The sequence below is a fragment of the Bombina bombina genome, chromosome 1 (assembly GCF_027579735.1).
Source record: "Bombina bombina isolate aBomBom1 chromosome 1, aBomBom1.pri, whole genome shotgun sequence".
NCBI classification, from domain to species: Eukaryota; Metazoa; Chordata; class Amphibia; order Anura; family Bombinatoridae; genus Bombina; species Bombina bombina.
This window is the reverse complement of record NC_069499.1, coordinates 1,390,558,842-1,390,579,396: the sequence shown is the minus strand read 5'-3', so window position 1 is coordinate 1,390,579,396 and position 20,555 is coordinate 1,390,558,842. Positions and strand designations below refer to the sequence as shown.

The 20,555-nt window shown below is 40.7% G+C and overlaps 1 protein-coding gene across 2 annotated transcripts in view; it reads right to left on the bottom strand.

The window, feature by feature from the left end:
* SDHC (succinate dehydrogenase complex subunit C) overlaps nucleotides 1-19,109 on the bottom strand; it is a 54,708-nt gene extending 35,599 nt beyond the window's left edge. Inside the window, exons 1-3 of one of the 2 annotated variants that reach the window (XM_053704726.1) lie at nucleotides 19,013-19,109; nucleotides 14,254-14,310; nucleotides 3,553-3,654 (exon numbers count right to left, since the gene is read on the bottom strand). In XM_053704726.1, the coding sequence (XP_053560701.1) occupies nucleotides 3,553-3,654; nucleotides 14,254-14,310; nucleotides 19,013-19,032 (179 nt within the window). In that variant the 5' untranslated portion in view covers nucleotides 19,033-19,109. Of the gene's footprint in view, nucleotides 1-3,552; nucleotides 3,655-14,253; nucleotides 14,311-18,703; nucleotides 18,739-19,012 lie in introns of those variants that run through there. The other variant, XM_053704734.1, reaches the window with a different exon arrangement.
* Between the last annotated feature and the right edge of the window lie 1,446 nt (nucleotides 19,110-20,555).

Below are 20,555 nucleotides of genomic sequence, written 5' to 3'. Positions count from 1 at the left end.
GGGGACCGCCATGGGGTCAAATGTGGCACCCACATATGCCAACTTGTTCATGGCAGAATTCGAAAAAGAGAGGAACAACACTATTCCAGGATGACAGAATCTCCCATTACAAAAGATATATAGATGACCTCTTCTTGATATGGCGTGGTACAGAGGAAGATTTACTATTATGGTTTACAAGTGTCAATGCAGCACATCCAACTATTAAATTCAAACTGACGTACAACAGCTCGAGTGTGGATTTTTTGGACCTGAGAATTTTTAAGAAAGAAGGTCGACTGTGCACGACACTATACACAAAAGAAACAGACCGTAATTCTCTACTACATGCCCACAGCTGCCACCCTCCAGCCCTCAAACGTGCTCTACCTTTATCACAATTCAAGAGAACAGCAAGGAACAATACCATAGCTGATCTTCGGGAACAACAAATGCACACTATGGAATCACGTTTCATTCAGAGGGGGTACAATAAACAAGATCTAGCACTACAGAAGATGGATACACTGAAGCTACAGCAGGAGGATCTACTAACCTACAAGGAAACATCTTTGGAAGATAATAGAATGACGTTCTCCACAACCTTTGATGTTGACAAACCAGCTATTGCTGAGAGCATACGTAAACATTGGTCTCTTATATCTTCAGACCCGGATCTACCGTTTGAGGGGACAGCACCTCCTAGAATGGGATATCGGAGAGCGAGGTCTTTAAGAGACCAGCTTGTCAAGACAGACCCCAGGGGCTGTTATATGAAAGAGACCTGGTTGCAATCTAAACCTGGTTGTTACCGCTGCTTAGGATGTACAACATGCAATGGATTAACAACTGGTAAAGTGTTTAGACATCCCTACAAGAATAGGACTTACAGCATCAGACATCGGGTCACATGTACAACCAAATACATAGTGTATTTGTTACACTGTGTATGCGGTTTGTTTTATGTGGGGAAAACTGTGGACGATCTTCGTACAAGAATGGCCAACCACAGATCAGCGATAAGAACAGCTATTGATCGTGGTGACTCTGAGCAACCAGTGGCCAGGCATTTTGCCCTATTGAAACATTCAGTTGCTGATCTAAAGTACATCATCATTGATCATGTGCCCCCTCTTACAAGAGGGGGTGACAGAGGTAGAATACTACTACAGCGAGAATCTAAATGGATTTACAATCTGGGCACCATGGCCCCCAGGGGCCTGAATGTCAACTTAGATTGGCATTGCTTTTTGTAAAATACCTCTTTTTGATATCATCTTGTTGCATGTTTCTTGGTTCTTCCTTTATTTCTCCTCTTTTTATTTTTATTCTTTTTGTTTTCTTCTTCTTCTTTTTATGTTTGTTTTCACTCTCTTTTGATTTTTCATTTTCATTTTTATTGTTTATTATTCTTGATTCTATCACCCTTATATTTTTTCTAATTCTATATGTGTATTATTTTTTATTTCATTTTATTATTTTTTCATTTATTATTTTTCACTTGGTGATTTTTCTTTTTGTTCTCTTTGCATCTTTTATTGTTTATAATTTTTAGTATATTTGCTTTTATTTCTATATTTTTTATATGATTTATTTTCGGCTTTTATATTTTCTGAACCTAGATTCATGGATTTTGATAGTTTGTTTTTCTGTAGGTTTAGTGGCTAGAGTCCTAATAGAAAGTAAATTGAGTGGCTTGTTTAGCTCTTTTTTTGTTAGTTACGGTGTTAGGATAAAGCATAATTTTCCCCGTTTTGGTACTTAATATTATCATGATGTCTAAGCCCATTATTACGACATGTTGTTTTGTCAGCATATATCAATTCCTATACAGCCTTTGTAAATAATGCACTTTTTAAGTTTTACTATAACAGGGATTCCGCCGGGAGGCGTCCTGGTTGCTATGGCAACCGGTGACGTAGGGTTCTGCGCACGGCAGCTGACTTCCAGTACGCCACCGGCGGCATTGCACTTGGGAGCGGGTTTGTTTGTGTATAAAGGGTGAGTAAATGTATATGCCTGTAATTGTTGTCTGAGGACGGGGGCAACCCCAAAACGTCACAAATTAAAAGGATTTTTTGCTGAATAAGACCCGGTGAGTGCTTTTCTTTTTGGATGCATATATATATATATATATATATATATATATATATATATATATATATATATATATGTTCTGTGTCTGTCTGTTGTGTGTTGAGTGTCTGTGCATATATTTGCTTTCGAGAATCTTTTGTATAAGCCCCGCATATTTTTTTTTCTTCATACCAACCAATTCACAAAACATGCATTATACTTGTCATATTTGGTATACAGTTAAAGGGACATGAAACCCACATTCTTTCTTTCATGATTCAGACAGACTATACATTTTTAAACAACTTTCCAATTTACTTCTGTTATAAATTTTGCTTAATTCTCTTGGCTTCTTTTAATGAAGAAGCAGCAATGCACTCCTGAGTGCTAGCTCAACCCATTTGTAAGCCAATGAAAATGGGCATACAAGTTCAGCCACTAATCAGCAGCTAGCTCCAAGCTCCTGAGTCTAAATGTTCTTTTAAAAAAATACCAAGAGAATGAAGTAAATTGTACAGTTGTTTAAAATTGTATGTTCTACCTGAATCATGAAAGAACATTTCCCTTTAAATAAGAAATGGGGTGGGGGTGGAGTGGGATGCTTTGCCTTAAAATGCCCGGGCCTATTTTTGGTCCCAGTCCGGCCTTGCACAGATAAGTGAGGTTACCAGCTTTTTGACAGCTGTACCTTGCAGAACAGAAGCAATGCAGCCCTTGCAAAAACACAGCTCCCGCTCTGTATTGTGCATGGTAAACAGAAGTGCATGATACAGCTGGTCAAGAAGACAACAATATCACTGATCTGTGAATGTGCACTGCTTCTGTCAAAGGATGCAAGAATACTTAAAGGGCCATAATACACTCATTTTTTCTTTGCATAAATGTTTTGTAGATGATTTATAAAGCCCATAAAGTTTTTTTAAAAAAAAAACATATAATTTTGCTTATTTTTAAAGAACATTGTTCTGATTTTCAGACTCCTAACCAAGCCCCAAAGTTTTATTTGAATACCGTCAGCTACCTTCTCCAGCTTGCTCCTGTTTGTGTAAAGGGTCTTTTCATATGCAAACTCCAAGATGGCAGAAACCAGTTTGAAGATGTAGAGCTTCACTAACCATTACTTGTAAAATGGTGAAAATAAGAGAACAGCTCTGAAGAGAGCTGCAGGCACAGGAGGAAAAACAATAGCATAGTGAGTGTGCTATTGCAATTGTGCCCAGCAGTTTAATGTCTATTCAAGCCTCGTCCAAGTACTGAAGTAGCGTTGTGGATTCCTAAAGCAACCTCTACATGAACATTAGTCCATAAATCCACAAGACCATCCGTGCAGAAGGAGGGAAACTGCTAGTGGCAAAACGTGACTCCTTGTTCGGATAAGTCTTCACTAAGACAAGTGGAAGAGCAAGTGAGGGATAAGAGAGCCAACAAGCAGATTACACTAAAACAGGTAAAAAAAAAAAAAAAAAACACACACCACATTTGCATGTACTTCCTTACTTGTAGACGGTAATGTGAGGTGACACAGGGCGATTTAGACGGATGTTTTTTTCAAAAATGCGGTCAGCTTCCTGTCGAGCCGTCGTTGTCATTGGAATGGCACTGAGGGGGGAAAAAAAAGGCCTAATCATGCAGGATCGAATACTAGGATTACTTCAAATGTATCTTTTAGTTTTAAAAAGCAATGATCATGCACTTGACAATGAGAGGTTTTATGCATATATGACATTCTTGAGTTTTAAGCCATGCATGTGACAAAACATTAAATCACTAAGTTTTATTATGCATAGTAAAAAAAAGAAAAAAAATTGCAATGCTCTTTGATAATGTATTTTGCCTTATGTTCCTGTAATTTGAATGGATAAGAAACGGTGCTGCCTACAGGAAGGGAGCTGCTATGTTACATAATTTATGCAGTAAAAGTCCTCTAATGATCACGGGCAAAACAACCGACTTCCTGTTAGTGCATGTGTATCCTGTGAAGCCAGCTCAGCTAAGTACTTTTTTCTATTTTAACTTTTATTTGTCCTTTTCCACATCATTTGGCATTTCAAGGTAATGACTACAAATGTAAATAATAATCCTAATCGTAGCAAGAATCAGATTATAAAAAAAAAAAAAAACACAATTTTCAGTAGTAGTGCAAACTTTGAATTGCCATTAGAAAGAGACAGTATTTGTAAATAAGCATTGTTACCACCTCTTCTGATAGTCAATTCAAGGAAATTGCTGCTTCTAAAAATAGTATGAATCATAAAATAAATATAAAAAAATGGGCAAATATTTTCAGAAGTAGTACATATTCTGAATTTACTTTTGGAAGAGATGGTATGTGTACATTATTAGCTTTTGCTTTTTATGCATCCTGTCATGATTTTGACAGTAAAGGTCCTCTACTGAGCATGGGTAAGAAACTTACTGCAGGAGTAAAAACTAGTGTAGGTGTCTCCTAGGAAGCACTTAGAAAGCTCCTGTTTTTCCTTCCTGTAGATACCAAAGACCCCTTATGGGCTGTGTCAGGAAGTAATGGACCCTGCACAAGTTAAAGGGACACTGAACCCAAATTTTTTCTTTTGTGATTCAGATAGAACATGAGATTTTAAGCAACTTTCTAATTTACTCCTATTATCAATTTTTCTTCATTCTCTTGGTATCTTTATTTGAAATGCAAGAATGTAAGTTTAGATGCCGGTCCATTTTTGGTGAACAACCTGGGTTTGTTCTTGCTGATTGGTGGATAAATTCACCCACCAATAAAAAAGTGCTGTCCAGAGTACTAAACCAAAAAATAAAAGCCAAGATGCATTCTTTTTCAAATAAAGATAGCAAGAGATCGAAGAAAAATTGATAATAGGAGTAAATTAGAAAGTTGCAACATTTTTGGGTTCAGTGTCCCTTTTAAAAAAAACAAAACATAAATAAAAAGGGGAAATCCTTTTAAAATAATGAGTAATAAATATTGCAATTATTTATATTAAGTATAACCCACTGTTTAGTGATTTTTAGAACAACAATGAAACACTGTTTTCTTTCCTAAAATATGGTGAGTCCACGGCTTAAGTAATTACTGTTGGGAATCCCAGAAGCAGAACTTTTTTTTACTTTCTGCGATGAGTTTTTTTTTTAGTTAAAATTTTTCTGCAGGTCATTTTGAAATAGAAATCAGTTTTAAATCGTTTATAAACAATATTTATTTCAAACATAAATGCTAATACAGTATATAGACAGACACACATAGATAGATTATAGATTGAGATTTGCCAATATATCTATCTATCTCTAACATAAGGATCATGGGCAGGAAAATATATGAACCGCCGGTATAAATACTGGCATCACACCTTGTAAAAGTAAAATATTGAGGGGAAAAATATGGGGAAGTGATACAAAAAGAGCAGAGGGAAAATTAGCAGGTTACAAGAGAATGATGAAAAAGGGGAAAGAGGTGTAACAAAGAGAGAGCTAACCTAATAAGAGAGTGGGGTGAAAATGGGAAGAGATGAGTGAGGGGGACATAGAGCTGAGACAGAGAAAGAAAGATAAGTGGGAAAGATGAGAAAGGCAGAAAGAGAAATTAGTTGCATGACAGATAATGAGAATGAGAGAGTGAACATGCAGATGAGAAATTCATGTTTTGTTTCATTATATATCAGGTCACATCATGTTTCTTTATTCAGACTTCCTCATTGACTTGCCAAATACCAGTAAGGGGTCAGGTTCCTTGCCCAATGCCCACTAAACTAATATACCAGTCCAGTGTTATACATAACAATAACTAAAGTGCAATTTAAATATAAAGTCCGTTTCCGTTGATGCTTTGCTCTGACTTTGGCATCATTTCATTATATTGTATGTATGTTTTAACCTTTACAAACAGCCCCAGGGGGTATATAATACATCTACTGCCTGTGACTTTATATGCTTTTCACACAGTAAACATAGCACTCCAGTGTCGCGCTACGGAGGGAGGGGCGAGTGTGAGTGTGCAGGAGCCGAACACCGGTGAGACATTTAGAGATCAGATCCCCCCAGCTGCCTTGTCTGCAAGTAACACTTGTAACCCTTCTCCTCCCCGGCTCAAAGTGTTAATAGCACCGCACAGGGGGAAAAAAAGCGTTATCCCTGCTGCGGTCTGCTTGTGAAGACTGTTAGCTTAAAAGAGATGTGTGTGGGTGGAGTTCCGGGAATTGCCGATTCCCATTTTTGATAATCAATCACCATTGCCAAATTAGACACACACACAACCAACCGGTATAAGCTTTCATGGAGTTGGTAGTGTTTTTAAAAAAAGAACATGAAGGCTAAAGCTGGCGCTAGGCGCACATTCGCAAAAAAATGTTTACAGCCTGGGCTTCAGTAGAGAGGGGGGGGACCGCCTCAGTTTTAAGCAGCGCTAGCTTCTGTTCTTTTTTTTTTTAAAACACTACCGACTCCGTGAAAGCTTATACCGGTTGGTTGTGTGTGTGTCTAATTTGGCAATTGTGACTGATTATCAAAAATGGGAATCGGCAATTCCCAGAACTCCGCCCACACACATCTCTTTTAACTTGCTAACAGTCTTCACAAGCAGACCGCAGCAGGGATAACGCTTTGTTTTTCCCTGTGCGGTGCTATTAACACTTTGAGCCGGGGAGGAGAAGGGTTACAAGTGTTACTTGCAGACAAGGCAGCTGGGGGGATCTGATCTCTAAATGTCTCACCGGTGTTCGGCTCCTGCACACTGACACTCGCCCCTCCCTCCATAGCGCGACACTGGAGTGCTAAGTTTTCTGTGTGAAAAGCATATAAAGTCACAGGCAGTAGATGTATTATATACCCCCTGGGGCTGTTTGTAAAGGTTAAAACATACATACAGCCCCAGGGGGTATATAATACATCTGCTGCCTGTGACTTTATATGCTTTTATGATATCACACAGAAAACATAGCACTCCAGTGTCGCGCTATGGAGAGAGGGGCGAGTGTCAGTGTGCAGGAGCCAAACACCGGTGAGACATTTAGAGATCCCCCCAGCTGCCTTGTCTGCAAGTAACACTTGTAACCCTTCTCCTCCCCGGCTCAAAGTGTTAATAGCACCGCACAGGGAAAAACAAAGCGTTATCCCTGCTGCGGTCTGCTTGTGAAGACTGTTAGCTTAAAAGAGATGTGTGTGGGCAGAGTTCCGGGAATTGCCGATTCCCATTTTTGATAATCAATCACCATTGCCAAATTAGACACACACACAACCAACCGGTATAAGCTTTCACGGAGTTGGTAGTGTTTTTAAAAAAAGAACATGAAGGCTAAAGCTGGCGCTAGGCGCACATTCGCAAAAAAATGTTTACAGCCTGGGCTTCAGTAGAGAGGGGGGGACCGCCTCAGTTTTAAGCAGCGCTAGCTTCTGTTCTTTTTTTTTTTTAAAACACTACCGACTCCGTGAAAGCTTATACCGTTTGGTTGTGTGTGTGTCTAATTTGGCAATGGTGTTAAGCTAACAGTCTTCACAAGCGGACCGCAGCAGGGATAACGCTTTTTTTTATCCCTGTGCGGTGCTATTAACACTTTGAGCCGGGGAGGAGAAGGGTTACAAGGGTTTTTCCTCTGTGCTATTAACTAACACTTTGAGCGGGGAGGAGAAGGGTTAGAAGTGCTTGCGCCCACAATATAAATGGCCTGGCTGCACACTTACCTCAGTCGCAGAAGCAGACGTTTTGGCGGCTAAAAGTAACTAAATAAGTTATTAGCAAAGCATCTAAAAAATGTATCAATTTCATGAGCAGCAGCCAATAATGTGAAAGCAAAAATGTGCTGGTTGCTATGCACAATAATAATTTTAAAAAAAACCTAAAAAAAAACCTGTTGAAGAAAAATATGTGCTTGACAGAACTGGCCATTCTTTCTGCAGGCAGGCTCCACTTTCTGCGATATTATCGCAGATCGCACTATGTTCTGCCTTGGGGTTGGGAATATCACTCCTGGCCAGCAGGAGAAGGAAAAGAGCACCACAGTTAAACTGCTAAGTATCACTCCCTTACCCACAATCCCCAGTCATTCTCTTTGCCTTCTGTGCATGGAGGCGGTGAAGTTTAGGTGTCGGAAGAAAAATATTGATTTAATCTACATGCAAGTTTTGGGGTATAGCCGTATTCCACGTCATTCCTTGCAATCGGGTAGTGGTGGCTTTAAAGCAGTTAGGAACTTGTAAAGAGGTAGTTACTGAGTTTTCCTAACAATTGCTGTCTTTGAAAAAGAAAGAACAGAGTAGCCAACTCTGGCTTTCTAAACTAAGGTCTCTGTGAAGAACTATCTTCTCATACCTTGTAACTGTCTACATACCGGACAGCAGGTAAGTGCTTTTTCTTCCAGTTGGGGAGACCATGCACTTAAATTAAAAGACACTGCTTTTTTTATTGGGACATAGATAATCCTGTTGTATGGGTTACACTGGAGCATGAAGCAAGCACTGTAGCCTGTGTGAGACTAACATTTAAACTCTTTTAAAAAGAAAGGGTAAAATGTTTTTCTTAACCCCTTAAGGACCAGCGACGTACCCTGTATGTCGCTGGCCTTTTTTTGGGACGTGATTGTTTTATAGCGCGGTCTTGCCACCAGCGTTGAGACTGCTCTATTCCACAAAGCCTGCTGGAGGGAGGGCATTAATAGCGTGTTCTTGCTAGACTTGTGCTATTATGTCCTGAAAAAACCCTTAACGACCAGTGACATATAGGGTACATTGTGGTCATTAAGGGGTTAAGCTTTATTTTCTGACATATTTACTTGATAAAACAATACAAGTTTAAACTGAAAGTAAAGCTGAATTTTCTATTTCAGCAGCTTATTCATTTTCCCCTTTTTTGTTTCATGAATTCATGCTTATGTTTAGATGCACAAATTGCAGCTCCAATGCAATTTTGTTCTTCATGTGTCCAGAAAACCTTGCAAAATAAAGGTAACATTTTTGAGCCTAAAGTCTCTCAGGATGATGCTGTTAAAATAATACCTCAGCTTTCTCCTGCTACGTCCCAAGCCTCAATGGCATCACATGCAGTGCCCTGCAGTTCCTCTAACTCCTAGTGGAGTTTATTTAAAAGCAGAAATTGCTGCACAGTTATCTTATCTGCGGCATTAGCTGCCATTCTCAGATTACAGGGAAAACGCAAGAGGAAATGTAGAAAATCAGAAAGTAAGGTGCCTGTCCTCAGTTCTGCTTCCCAAATTGTCCTTTCTCATACGTCTGATGAGGAAGATACATCAGGACTTTCTGAGAGTGAAATCTCAAATTCAGACAGTATAATTCCTTCTTCTGAGACTGAGGTGGTATCCTTCAGATTTAAGCTTGAACACCTTTGTGTATTGTTAAAGGAGGTTTTTGCTACTTTAGATGACTCCAATACCATTGTCGTTGTCACTCCTAAGAAATCTAGTAAACTTAATAGTTTCTTTGATGAACCTTCCACTTTGGAGGTTTTTCCTGTGCCGGACCGTGCTAGGGAGATTATCTCACAGGAATGGGAGAAACCAGGGGTGTCTTTTTCCCCGTCTCCCATTTTTAAGAAAATGTTTCCTGTTGAGGACTCCATTACAGACCCTTGGTATACTGTACCCAAAGTTGAAGGGGCCATTTCCACTCTGGCTAAGAGAACAACTATTCCTATTGAGGATAGCTGCTCTTAAGGATCCGATCGACAAGAAGCTGGAAGCTTAATTTAAAAAGGTTTATGTTGATCAAGGTCTCCAATGGCAACCTGCGGTGTGTATTGCCACCCTGACTAGTGTGGCATCTTATTGGTTCGACACCTTGTCTGATTCTCTTCAAGTATAGACTTCCTTCGATAAAATTCAAGATAGGATTAAAGCTCTTAAATTGGCCAATTCCTTTATTGCAGATGCCATTTTACAGATTGTTAGACTAAGAGCTAAAACTTCTAGTTTCACTATCCTAGCCCGCAGGGCATTATGGTTGAAATTCTGGTCTACGGACGTTTCCTCTAAAGTCAAGCTTTTGGCGATTCCTTACAAGGGCAAAATCTTGTTTAGACCCGGTTTGGCAAAAATTATCTCTGATATTACGGGTGGAAAAGGGTCTTTTCTACCTCAAGATAAGAAGAATAGGCCTAAAGGACGTCAAGAGTAATTTTCGTTCCTTTAGTAACTTCAGAGGAAAGCCTTCCCATTCTTCTTCCAAGCAGGAACAATCCAAGTCTTCTTTGAAACCCAATCAGTCTTGGAACAAGGGGAAACAATCAAAGAAACCCGTAGCTGATTCCAAATCAACATGAAGGGTTTGCCCCCGATCCGATCAGGTGTGGGGCAGACTTTCTGAGTTCTCTAAAGCCTGGATACAAAATGTGGACATAGTATCCCAGGGTTACAAATTGGAATTCAAGACTTTTCCTCCCAAAGGCAGATTCCTTCTCTCAAGATTACCTGCAGACCAGATAAAGAGGCGTTCTTGAAATGTATACAACATCTTTCCTCCCTGGGAGTGAGAGTTCCAGCTCCAGTGCAGTAACAGGGTTTCGGGTTCTACTCCAACTTATTTGTTGTTCCCAAAAAGAGGGAACTTTCCGTCCCATTCTAGACTTGAAGTGTCTAAACAAGTTTCTTAAAGTTCCATCCTTTAAGATGAAGACTATACGCTCCATTCTTCCTTCAGTACAAGAGGGTCAGTTCATGACAACCATAGACCTAAAGGATGCATATCTTCATGTTCCTATTCACAGGGACCATCACAGATTCCTGAGATTTGCCTTTCTGGACAAACATTTCCAGTTCGTGGCCCTTCCATTTGTTCTAGTCACGGCTCCCAGAATTTTTTCAAAGGTTCTGGGGGCTCTTTTGGCAGTGATCCATCCTCATGGAATTGCTGTGGCACCCTACCTGGATGACATATTGGTTCAAACGCCATCTTTTCAACTAGCAAAGTCTCACACAGAGATATTGTTGTCTTTTCTTTGTTCCCACGGATGGAATGTGAATCTGGAAAAAAGCTCCCTTTCCCCTGCTACAAGAGTAGTGTTCTTGGCAACCATAATAGATTCTCTATTGATGAAGATTTTTCTGACAGAGGTCCGGAAAAACAAAGTAATTTCCTCTTGCCTCTCTTCGGGTTTCTGCTCATCCTTCAGTGGCTCAATGTATGGAGGTAATCGGTCTGATGGTGGCTTCCATGGACATCATTCCTTTTGCTCAATTCCATTTGAGAACTCTCCAGTTGTGCATGCTCTGACAATTGAATGGCGACCATGCAGATATATCTCAGAGAATAGAGTTAGATCAGTCGTCAAGGGATTCTCTCCCATGGTGGATTTATCAGGAACATCTGTCTCAGGGCACATGCTTTCTGAGACCTTTCTGGGTGATCGTGACCACAGACGCCAGCCTGCTGGGCTGGGGAGCAGTCTGGAACGCGTTAAAAGCTCAGGGCCTTTGGACTCGGGAGGAGTCTGCTCTTCCGATCAACATCTTGGAGTTCAGGGCAATTTACAATGCTCTATTGGCTTGGCCTTAGTTGTCCTCAGCCCAGTTTATCAGGCTCCAGTCAGACAACATAACCTCTGTGGCTTACATCAATTACCAGGGAGAAACTCACAGTTCCTTAGCCATGAAGGAGGTTACTCAAATTCTTCAGTGGGCTGAGACCCACAATTGCTGTCTGCCATCCACATTCCAGGAGTAGACAACTAGGAAGCGGATTTTCTAAGCAGACAGAATTTTCATTTGGGGAGTGGAGACTCCATCCGGAGGTGTTTTCCAGTTTAGTCCTCAAATGGGGGGTGCCGGAGTTAGATCTGATGGCGTCCCGCCAGAACGCCAAGCTTCCAAGGTACAGTTCAAGGTCAAGAGATCCGCAGGCCGTTGTTATAGATGCTCTGACGGTTCCTTGGGTTTTCAGGTTGCAATACCGGTTTCCTCCATTTGCTCTCCTTCCACGAGTCATTGCTCGTATTAAACAGGAGAGGACATCGGTGATTCCAAAAGCCCCTACGTGGCGTCGCAGGATCTGGTTTGGATACCTAGTGGAGATGTCATCTCGCCCACTTTGGAGACTACCTCTGAGGAAGGACCTCCTGATTCTGGGTACCTTCCTTCATTCACATCTTGTTTCTCTGAAGCTGACTGCTTGGAGATTGAACGCTTTATTCTGTCTAAGGGTGGTTTTTCTGAGTCGGTCATTGAGACCATGATTCAGGCTCGCAACCTTGTTACTAGAAAGATTTACCATAAGGCGTAAATATCTTTATTGGTGTGAATCCAAGGGCTACTCTTGGAGTAGAATTAGAATTCCTAGAATTGTATCTTTTCTTCAGGAAGGCCTGGAGAAAGGATTGTCAGTTAGTACCCTGAAGGGTCAGATTTCTGCTTTACTACATAAACGTTTGGCAGATGTGCCAGATGTGCAATCTTTTCGTCAGGCCTTGGTAAAAATCAGGCCCGTCTTTAAGTCTGTTCCTCCTCCTTGGAGCCTTAACCTTAAAGTTTTACAGCTGGCTCCATTTGAGCCGCTGCATTCAATAGACATTAAGTTATATTGAAAGGTTTTGTTTCTTGCTGCGATCTCTTCTGCTCAAAGGGTCTCGGAACTCTCAGCTCTGCAGTGTGATTCCTCATCTTATTTTTCATGCCGATAAGGCAGTTCCTGATACTAAGTTAGGTTTCCTCCTAAGGTTATTTCTAATATAAATATCAATCAGGATATTGTTGTTCCCTCTCTGTGTCCTAATCCTCTTTCTTCCAAAGAAAATTTGTTACACAATTTGGATGTTGTATGTGCTCTTAAATTCTACTTACAGGTGACTAAGGATTTTTCGCCAGTCCTCTGCTCTCTTTGTCTGTTTCTCTGGGAAACGTAAAGGTCAGAAAGCTACTGCTACTACTCTTTCTTTTTGGTTACAAAGTATAATTTGTTTGGCTTACGAGACTGCAGGACAGCACCTCCTGAGAGAATTATGGCTTATTCCACAAGAGCTGTTTCCTCTTCTTGGGCTTTCAAAAATGAAGACTCTGTTGAACAAATTTGCAAGGCTGCAACTTGGTCTTCTCTACATATTTTTTTTAAAATTTTGCAAATCTGATACTTTTGCCTCGGCTGAGGCTTCTTTTGGGAGAAAGGTTCTTCAAGCGGTGGTGCCTTCTGTTTAGGACTGTCTGTCTTGTCCCTCCCTATTTATCTATGTCCTCTAGCTTGGGTATTGGTTTCCAACAGTTATTACTCAAGCCGTGGACTCACCATATCCGGAAAGAAATTGATCAGGTAAGCATACATTTTTGTTTTATATCCATTTAAACCTGAATATTGCAGTTTTTCACTGTACCATAGAGAGGCTGCAATGCATTTAGTGAAAACCAGGATCACAATCCTCTTACATGATGCAAAATGGTTGCTGTGTGCCAGAGTACATTTATATCTTTACCTAACTGGCCACAGCAAAGGAGATAACATTTGCAAAACACAAGAAGCTTCTCAAGGGGTGTCTGGATTGCGAAAACAATTAAACTTTTTTGTTTGTGAAATTTGCATTACTTGTTTTGTATGCAGATCTTCTGCAAGTCAGAGATTAATTTCAAATATCTAAAAATTATTTTAATGTTCCTTTATGAATCGCAGAAGATCAAAGAAAAATTATGCTTGAAAAGGGACATTAAAACTGCATTTGTCTTAAAATGTTGAATTATGTGTATAGTAAAACAGCTATGCAATGTACTTTGAAATTGTGTTTTTTTTTCCCAGTGCCCCTAGAGTGCACATTTTGTATAACATTTATTTTGTATTAAGATATTTTGCTTTGCAGTGTTTAAAGAAACACAGACACATTTTTCTTTCATGATTCAGACGAAGAGTAGAATTTAAAAAAAAAGTTTCCACTTCTATTATCAAATATACTTTGTTCTCTTAGTATCCTTTATCATAAAGCAGGTAAGTAGGCTCAGGAGTGCACACTTGTCTGGAGCACTAGATGGTGCATACATGCAAGAATACTTTTAGCAATGTAATACATTTGCAAGGACACTAGATGAAATCAGTGTTTCCTCCCAAGTAGTGCTCCAGACATGCACACAAAGACTACCTAGGTATTCTCTTCAACAATGAATACCAAAAAAACAAAGCAAATTTGATAATAGTAGTAAATAAGATTTTTTTAATAATATATGCTCTGTCTGAATCACAATCCCTTTATATCTGCAATTATAAAAAGAAACGTTATCACTTTAATGTACTTACTTTCTAAGACAGAAAACAGGAGACAGTTGAGAGCGAAGACATTGCCGCCCAGCGTGTCTAAAGTACAAAAGTCAAAAGAGTTTGAGTTAGAATTAAATAAAGGTTTATTAAATTGCACCTCCTGACCAGATACAATATTAAAGGGATATGAATGCAATGTATTCAGTTTACAGAATAAGGCTGAGTTGATACTGCTCATGTTCACATTGCTGCATCAGCAAAAACAAGAGGACAGTAAAGTAAAAATTATGCTTTCATGATTCAAGGACCAGTAAAAAAAAAAAAAAAAAAAGTACATTTGCATAAACAACAAATGCATGATAACAAGATAATGCAAAAGTCAAGAGCATAATTTCATGTGTACCTAATTTGCCAATTTTTAGATAATGATATCGCTCAAATCTCAATAACTCTCCCACCCTAACTCTCCATTCCTGTAGGCTTGGGGTGAGCTGTTTTTTCTAGTATGCTGGTATTAAACCCTTCGCCCCATTCAACATTAGCAAGAAGAGCAGATAACTATCTTCCCCAATAATCTTGGGCAATTCATGGTAGATTAGGTAATTTGGCCTAGGGGGGATAATAGAGGATTTTGCTCATTTCTCTCAAGATATCTTCCCAAAAAGGGCGTATGCGCGGGCATGTCCACCAGATGTGAAGGAGAGTACCCCTTTCCCCACAGCCCCTCCAGCACCCCCCACCTGCGTGCGGGTATATTTTTTATAAATTTAGAATTCTAACCGAAACTAACGCTTTTTTCGCTCTTTCAAAGATTTTTAGCCAATCCTTAAATTCTATGTCCAGTCCCATGTCAGCCTGCCAGGCGTGTGCGTATGTCGGAAGCGTGAGTCCTCCCTTTGTCAATAGGAGCTTGTACAATTGTGATATTAGATGGGTTGTGGCCTGAGACATAGTGCATAAGGCCTCAAAGATTGTTCAGCGTCTTGTCAGTGCGGACTTCTCTTTATAGGAATTAAAGTAATGTGTAAGTTGCGCTACTCTAAACCATGACAAGAAGATATTTAGATCCCATTTGGCCAACTCCGCCTGGGTTTTATTTTATCTTGTTGGAGTATATTAAATATCGAAGATTCCGCGAGAGGGTAAGATCTGCCAGGAGCATGTGGCCCGAACTCCAAGCCCAGATCGGGGTTCTCTCTTATGGGAGTGACCAGTGAGCTGAAGGTGGAGACATAGAGGCCCATTTATCAAGCTCCGAATGGAGCTTGAGGGCCCGCGTTTCTGGCAAGTCTTCAGACTCGCCAGAAACAGCAGTCTAAAGACCACTGCTCCATAACCCTGGCAGCCTGCTCTGAGCAGGCGGACAGGAATCGCCACAATTCAACTCGATAGAGTACGATGGGGTTGATTGACACCTCCCTGCTGGCGGCTAATTGGCCACGAGTCTGCAGGGGGCGGCGTTGCACCAGCAGCTCTTTTGAGCTGCTGGTGCAATGCTGAATACGGAGAGCGTATTGCTCTGCACATTCAGCGAGGTCTTGCGGACCTGATCCACACTTTTGGATCAGGTCCGCAAGACCTTTGATAAATAGGCCTCATAGGGTTCCCCACAAATTAGCTTGTCCCACCTTATGAATACCTCCTACAATAACGGCACACCCTCTATTTTTAAATTATTGGATATTAATGCATGTGTTTGTGAGCGTAGCTCTTCACTAAATATTCTGGCCCTCCTAGGTATTATATACCTTTGTTAACTTAACACCTATATTACCCAAATACAAATATTACCAATATTGCTTATCAATAATTATGTTTAAAAAGGAGATGGATTTGATTCCCCCATTAGCCCTAACAATAGAACAAAGACTTGGTCTCAGTGTTTTTATGAAAGTTGTGTAAAATATTTCATAGTGAATAAGAGCAAATAAGTGTTTTGAAAACCTTAGGACTACTACTACAGCTTTATTGATGGATATTTGGGGGGAAAGTTGTGCAACATGGTTATGCTAATTGATGAGCAATATTGGTCATTTGTGTAATCAGGTAATACATATTTGGCTTGATTTATTAATCAGGGGCGGACATATTCGCCCCTCTCCACCCCAGCTTGCTTGTGGCGGGCAGCAATACGCTGACGGAATTCAGCATTGCACACAAGCACTATTTTGCGCTTGCGTGCAACACCACCCCCTGCCAGTGCACAGCCAATCACATGCGGGCAGGAACTGTCAATCTCCCCAGTTGGACTAGACCGGGAAATTTAAATTCTCCACCTAAGAGGTAGAGAAGAGGGTAGGAAGCAGCAGTCTGATGACCCCTGCTTGATAAATACTGACTGCAGGTTCTCGTGTGAGAACCTGCAGTAATGGGGGTGGGGGGCGAACAGCTGAATAAATCGAGCCCATTAAGTAAAATTGTGTGCCAGATTTTTTATAATTTCAGGTTAAGAATATGAACACTTCCCACTTTTTCACTTGGTTTTCATGGTGCAAGGGAGGGGCATTACAGATTAAAATTATTTAAGGTTAAAAGGACATTCTAATATTATACAAATGTTTTTTTCTGAATACGGCCATAATTACAATCAGTTCAAATTTGCACACAATAGGTCTATTTCAAAGCAAGAACAAGTTGCTGCTTGAATTAGAAACAAGCAGGAATGTACACATAGGAGCCGGACCATTTTTGGCTTAGCACACTGGATAGATAGCGCTTGCTGATTGGTGGCTACATTTAGCCACCAATCACCAGTTAGGTTCTTTTTTCATACCATCTACTCCAACTAGGCACTTTACTCTCTATACATCAAATTACACTCACCTTTCTTTCCCTTACAGTATGAGATGGTCAGTCCCTAAACTTCCTTGCTACTCCTCTCTTCAGCTGCCCCACCACTGCTCCGTCTTCACAGCTTTCTCCCCTTTTAAATCAGTCACCCTTGTGCCCTTGCCACCCCCCCTTCTCAAGTCAAGCACCAAGCCACACCCACTACTCAATCTCAGCACTTAGCCACCCCCCCTGCTGCCCCCCTTCTCAAGTTGAGCCCCTAGCCCCCCTTATCAAGTCTGCCCCCCTTCTCAAGCCCGGCGCCTAGCCACACACCACCCTTCTCAAGCCCGGCGCCTAGCCACACACCACCCTTCTCAAGCCCGGCACCTAGCCACACACCCCCTTCTCGAGCCCGGCATCTAGCCACACACCCCCTTCTCGAGCCCAGGCACCTAGCCACACACCCCCTTCTCGAGCCCAGGCACCTAGCCACACACCCCCTTCTCGAGCCCAGGCACCTAGCCACACACCCCCTTCTTGAGTCAAGCACTTAGCCACACACCTCCTTCTGGAGTCGAGCACCTAGCCACACACCCCCTTCTTGAGTCGAGCACCTAGCCACCCCCCCTTCTAAAGCCAAGCACCTAGCCACCCCCTCTTTTCAAGTCAAGCACCTAGCCACCAACTATTTGATCCCTTTTAAATTGTACATCTACCCATCACTTAACAGACCCATTTTGAATAGTGCATACAGCCACCACCTCTCTAATTGTTCATCTAGGTGCCCATACCAGTTCTGTTTCCATCCTTCTAGTCACCCCTACCAGCCCACTCAACTCATTCATCTAGCTGTCCAACTGATCCCTCTACCTCCCTTCATCAAGCAGCACCTCTATCATCCTCTCTCCTCTTCCCGTGGCTCCTCAAGCAGCCCATCTATCCTACTACTCTAGCAACTACATTGTCTCCTGCATTCCACCTCTGGCCCCCTCAAAGGTGGATTGCAACCCTTGTCCCTTTCAGCAACCTCTCCATTTCCATCTCTTATGTGCCCTCTAGAAATGTATATACCCTGCCAACTTTTAGTCCACTAGTGAACCTTTTACCCTGTCTCCTCGTTTCCTTCAGATATCTCTCTGCTTCCTCTCTTCCATGTCCACTAGCAACCCTTTCATCTTTTTTCCTCTTGTCCTCCAGCCACTCATCTGCCCCCCCTGACGTTCTCTACTGGTCTTTCCATGCCCCTATTCTCCTCAAGCAACCCCTTCTGCAGCCCCTTTAATCCTGTAGCAAACCATATCATCAACTAAGTCATCCAATCTGTCCATTCTCTCTTCTTTCGCAACTGGCCACCAACTCCACTCTCCTCGCTCTTTCCTCTTGCCTAAGTTGTTTTGCCCCTCTATTTGCTCTCCTGTAATAACGCATCGAATATCCTATTTTCTAAAACATTCCCATGTCCCCATTCCTACAATTGTAATATCTAGGCCAATTCTCTCCTGATAGTCCTGCACATTAAAACATTGTATTATTGTATCTTTACATGTTACCTCTATCTACACTCCGTGCTAGATCATCTGATTTTCAATCATCTGTTGCTTTCCCAACCTTAGTGGTTTACCAGTTTCTTTCACGTACTGGTACCATAATTTTCTTTAACCCTTAACGGATGTGTATGCCCTCTCCTTTTCTTCCTCGCTGCTCCTTCATTATATACCTCTTTCTAACGATCCACATAGTTTTAAAGATTTTAATAGACTGTTTCGCGTGGTGTCCAATCTTTGCTTTCGCCCAATATCCTTTTGACTCCTACACGTGACCCTTGTGTCCGCTCTATCCCTGCTTCTGTGGTCTTTCATTCCCGTCATGTCAACAGCGTCTGCTGACTTTTCACTCTCAGTGCCTCCTCTCACTTTCCTACTATGTCCCTTCCCTCTATTTCCTCAGTTCTTATCTTAACCTTTTCTACTGTTCCTATAACCCAATTCCCTTTTACAGTAAACTTCGTTCACGTTAGTAAAGTCACCTCAATAACAAAGCTGCCATCTTGGACTCTCAGGATATGACGTTACAGTACTTGCTGTCTGTCACTCTTACGTAAAGCTAGTTCCCGCCCCTCTCGTTTTACCGAAAGAGATTGTGGGAGCCTTGACCAGATAGACGAGTCTTGTCCTGACGTCACGTGGGTTGCTGTCACTAAGTGGTCGGACTCGTCGTGATGCATTGCATAGTCAGTGATGCGGTCTGGTGCTCCGTCTGGAATCTCATACAATATCATTTGATTCCTGTTAACTGTAGTTACACATTTATTATCTTTTTTTTATTATTGATTTCTGGATTAAATATGTGTGAATAATATGTTTCACTGAAACAAAGCCATACATGTGAATAGAGGAAGCAAATAATACTGCCTTTTATTATCCAGACTCTAAATTCACTGTATATTTTCTAGTGTAACCTGTATTAAAAGGGATAGTAAACCCCAACATGTTATTTTATGATTCAGATAGAACATACAATTTTAAACAACTTTCCAATTTAATTCTATTATCAATTTTTTTCCATTCTCTTGTTATCCATTGCTGAAGGGAAAGCATTGCACTACTGACAGGAAGCTGAAAATATCTATTTAGCCAATCACAAGAGACAAATGTGTGCAGGCAAAAATTAGCAGCAGCTCCCACTAGTGTATGATATGTGCGTATTCATTTTATAACAAGGGATACTAAGAGAACGAAGCACATTTGAAAATAGAAGTTAATTTAAAAGTGTCTTAAAATTACATGCTCTATTAGAATCATGCAAGTTTAATTTTGACTTTCCTATCCCTTTAATCCCAATTTTATAGAATAATAAAGGGACTTTGTTAACAAAACAAAAAAACAGAACTATTCTCATTGGCTGATAGCGAAAGGTTCCTCAGCTGTGTCGGTAGAGGGCAGAGCATTCATTAAAAATCAGTATTAGAAAAAGATTACCCGTTGGAATTTTTTTTTAACCAACTGTGTCCCTTAAAAGTAACTTACATAAAGGCAGCAGAAAACCCATATTTCCAACGAGAAGTTTATCAATTATGTCCCTTAAAAAGTATCTTACCTAAAGTCAGCAGAATATTTAAGTCCATGATTAAAGGGACACTGAACCCAAATTTTTTCTTTCATGATTCAGATAGAGCATGCAATTTTAAGCAATTTTCTAATTTACTTATATTATCAATTTAAATTCGTTCTCTTGCTATCTTTATTTGAAAAAGAAGGCATCTCAGCTAAGGAGCCAGCAAATGTTTGCTTCAGGACCATGGACAGCAATTGTTTATTGGTGCTGACCAATCAGCAAGGACAACCCAGGTTGTTCATCAAAATGGGCCGGCATCTAAACTTACATTCTTGCTTTTCAAATAAACATACCAAGAGAATGAAGAAAATTTGATAATAGGAGTAAATTAGAAAGTTGCTTAAAAATGCATGCTCACGAAAGAAAATTTTTGAGTACAGTGTCCCTTTAAAGGGATGTTTTTCATATATGAAACCCAACAGTTTTCTTTCATGATTCAGATTGAAAATGCGATT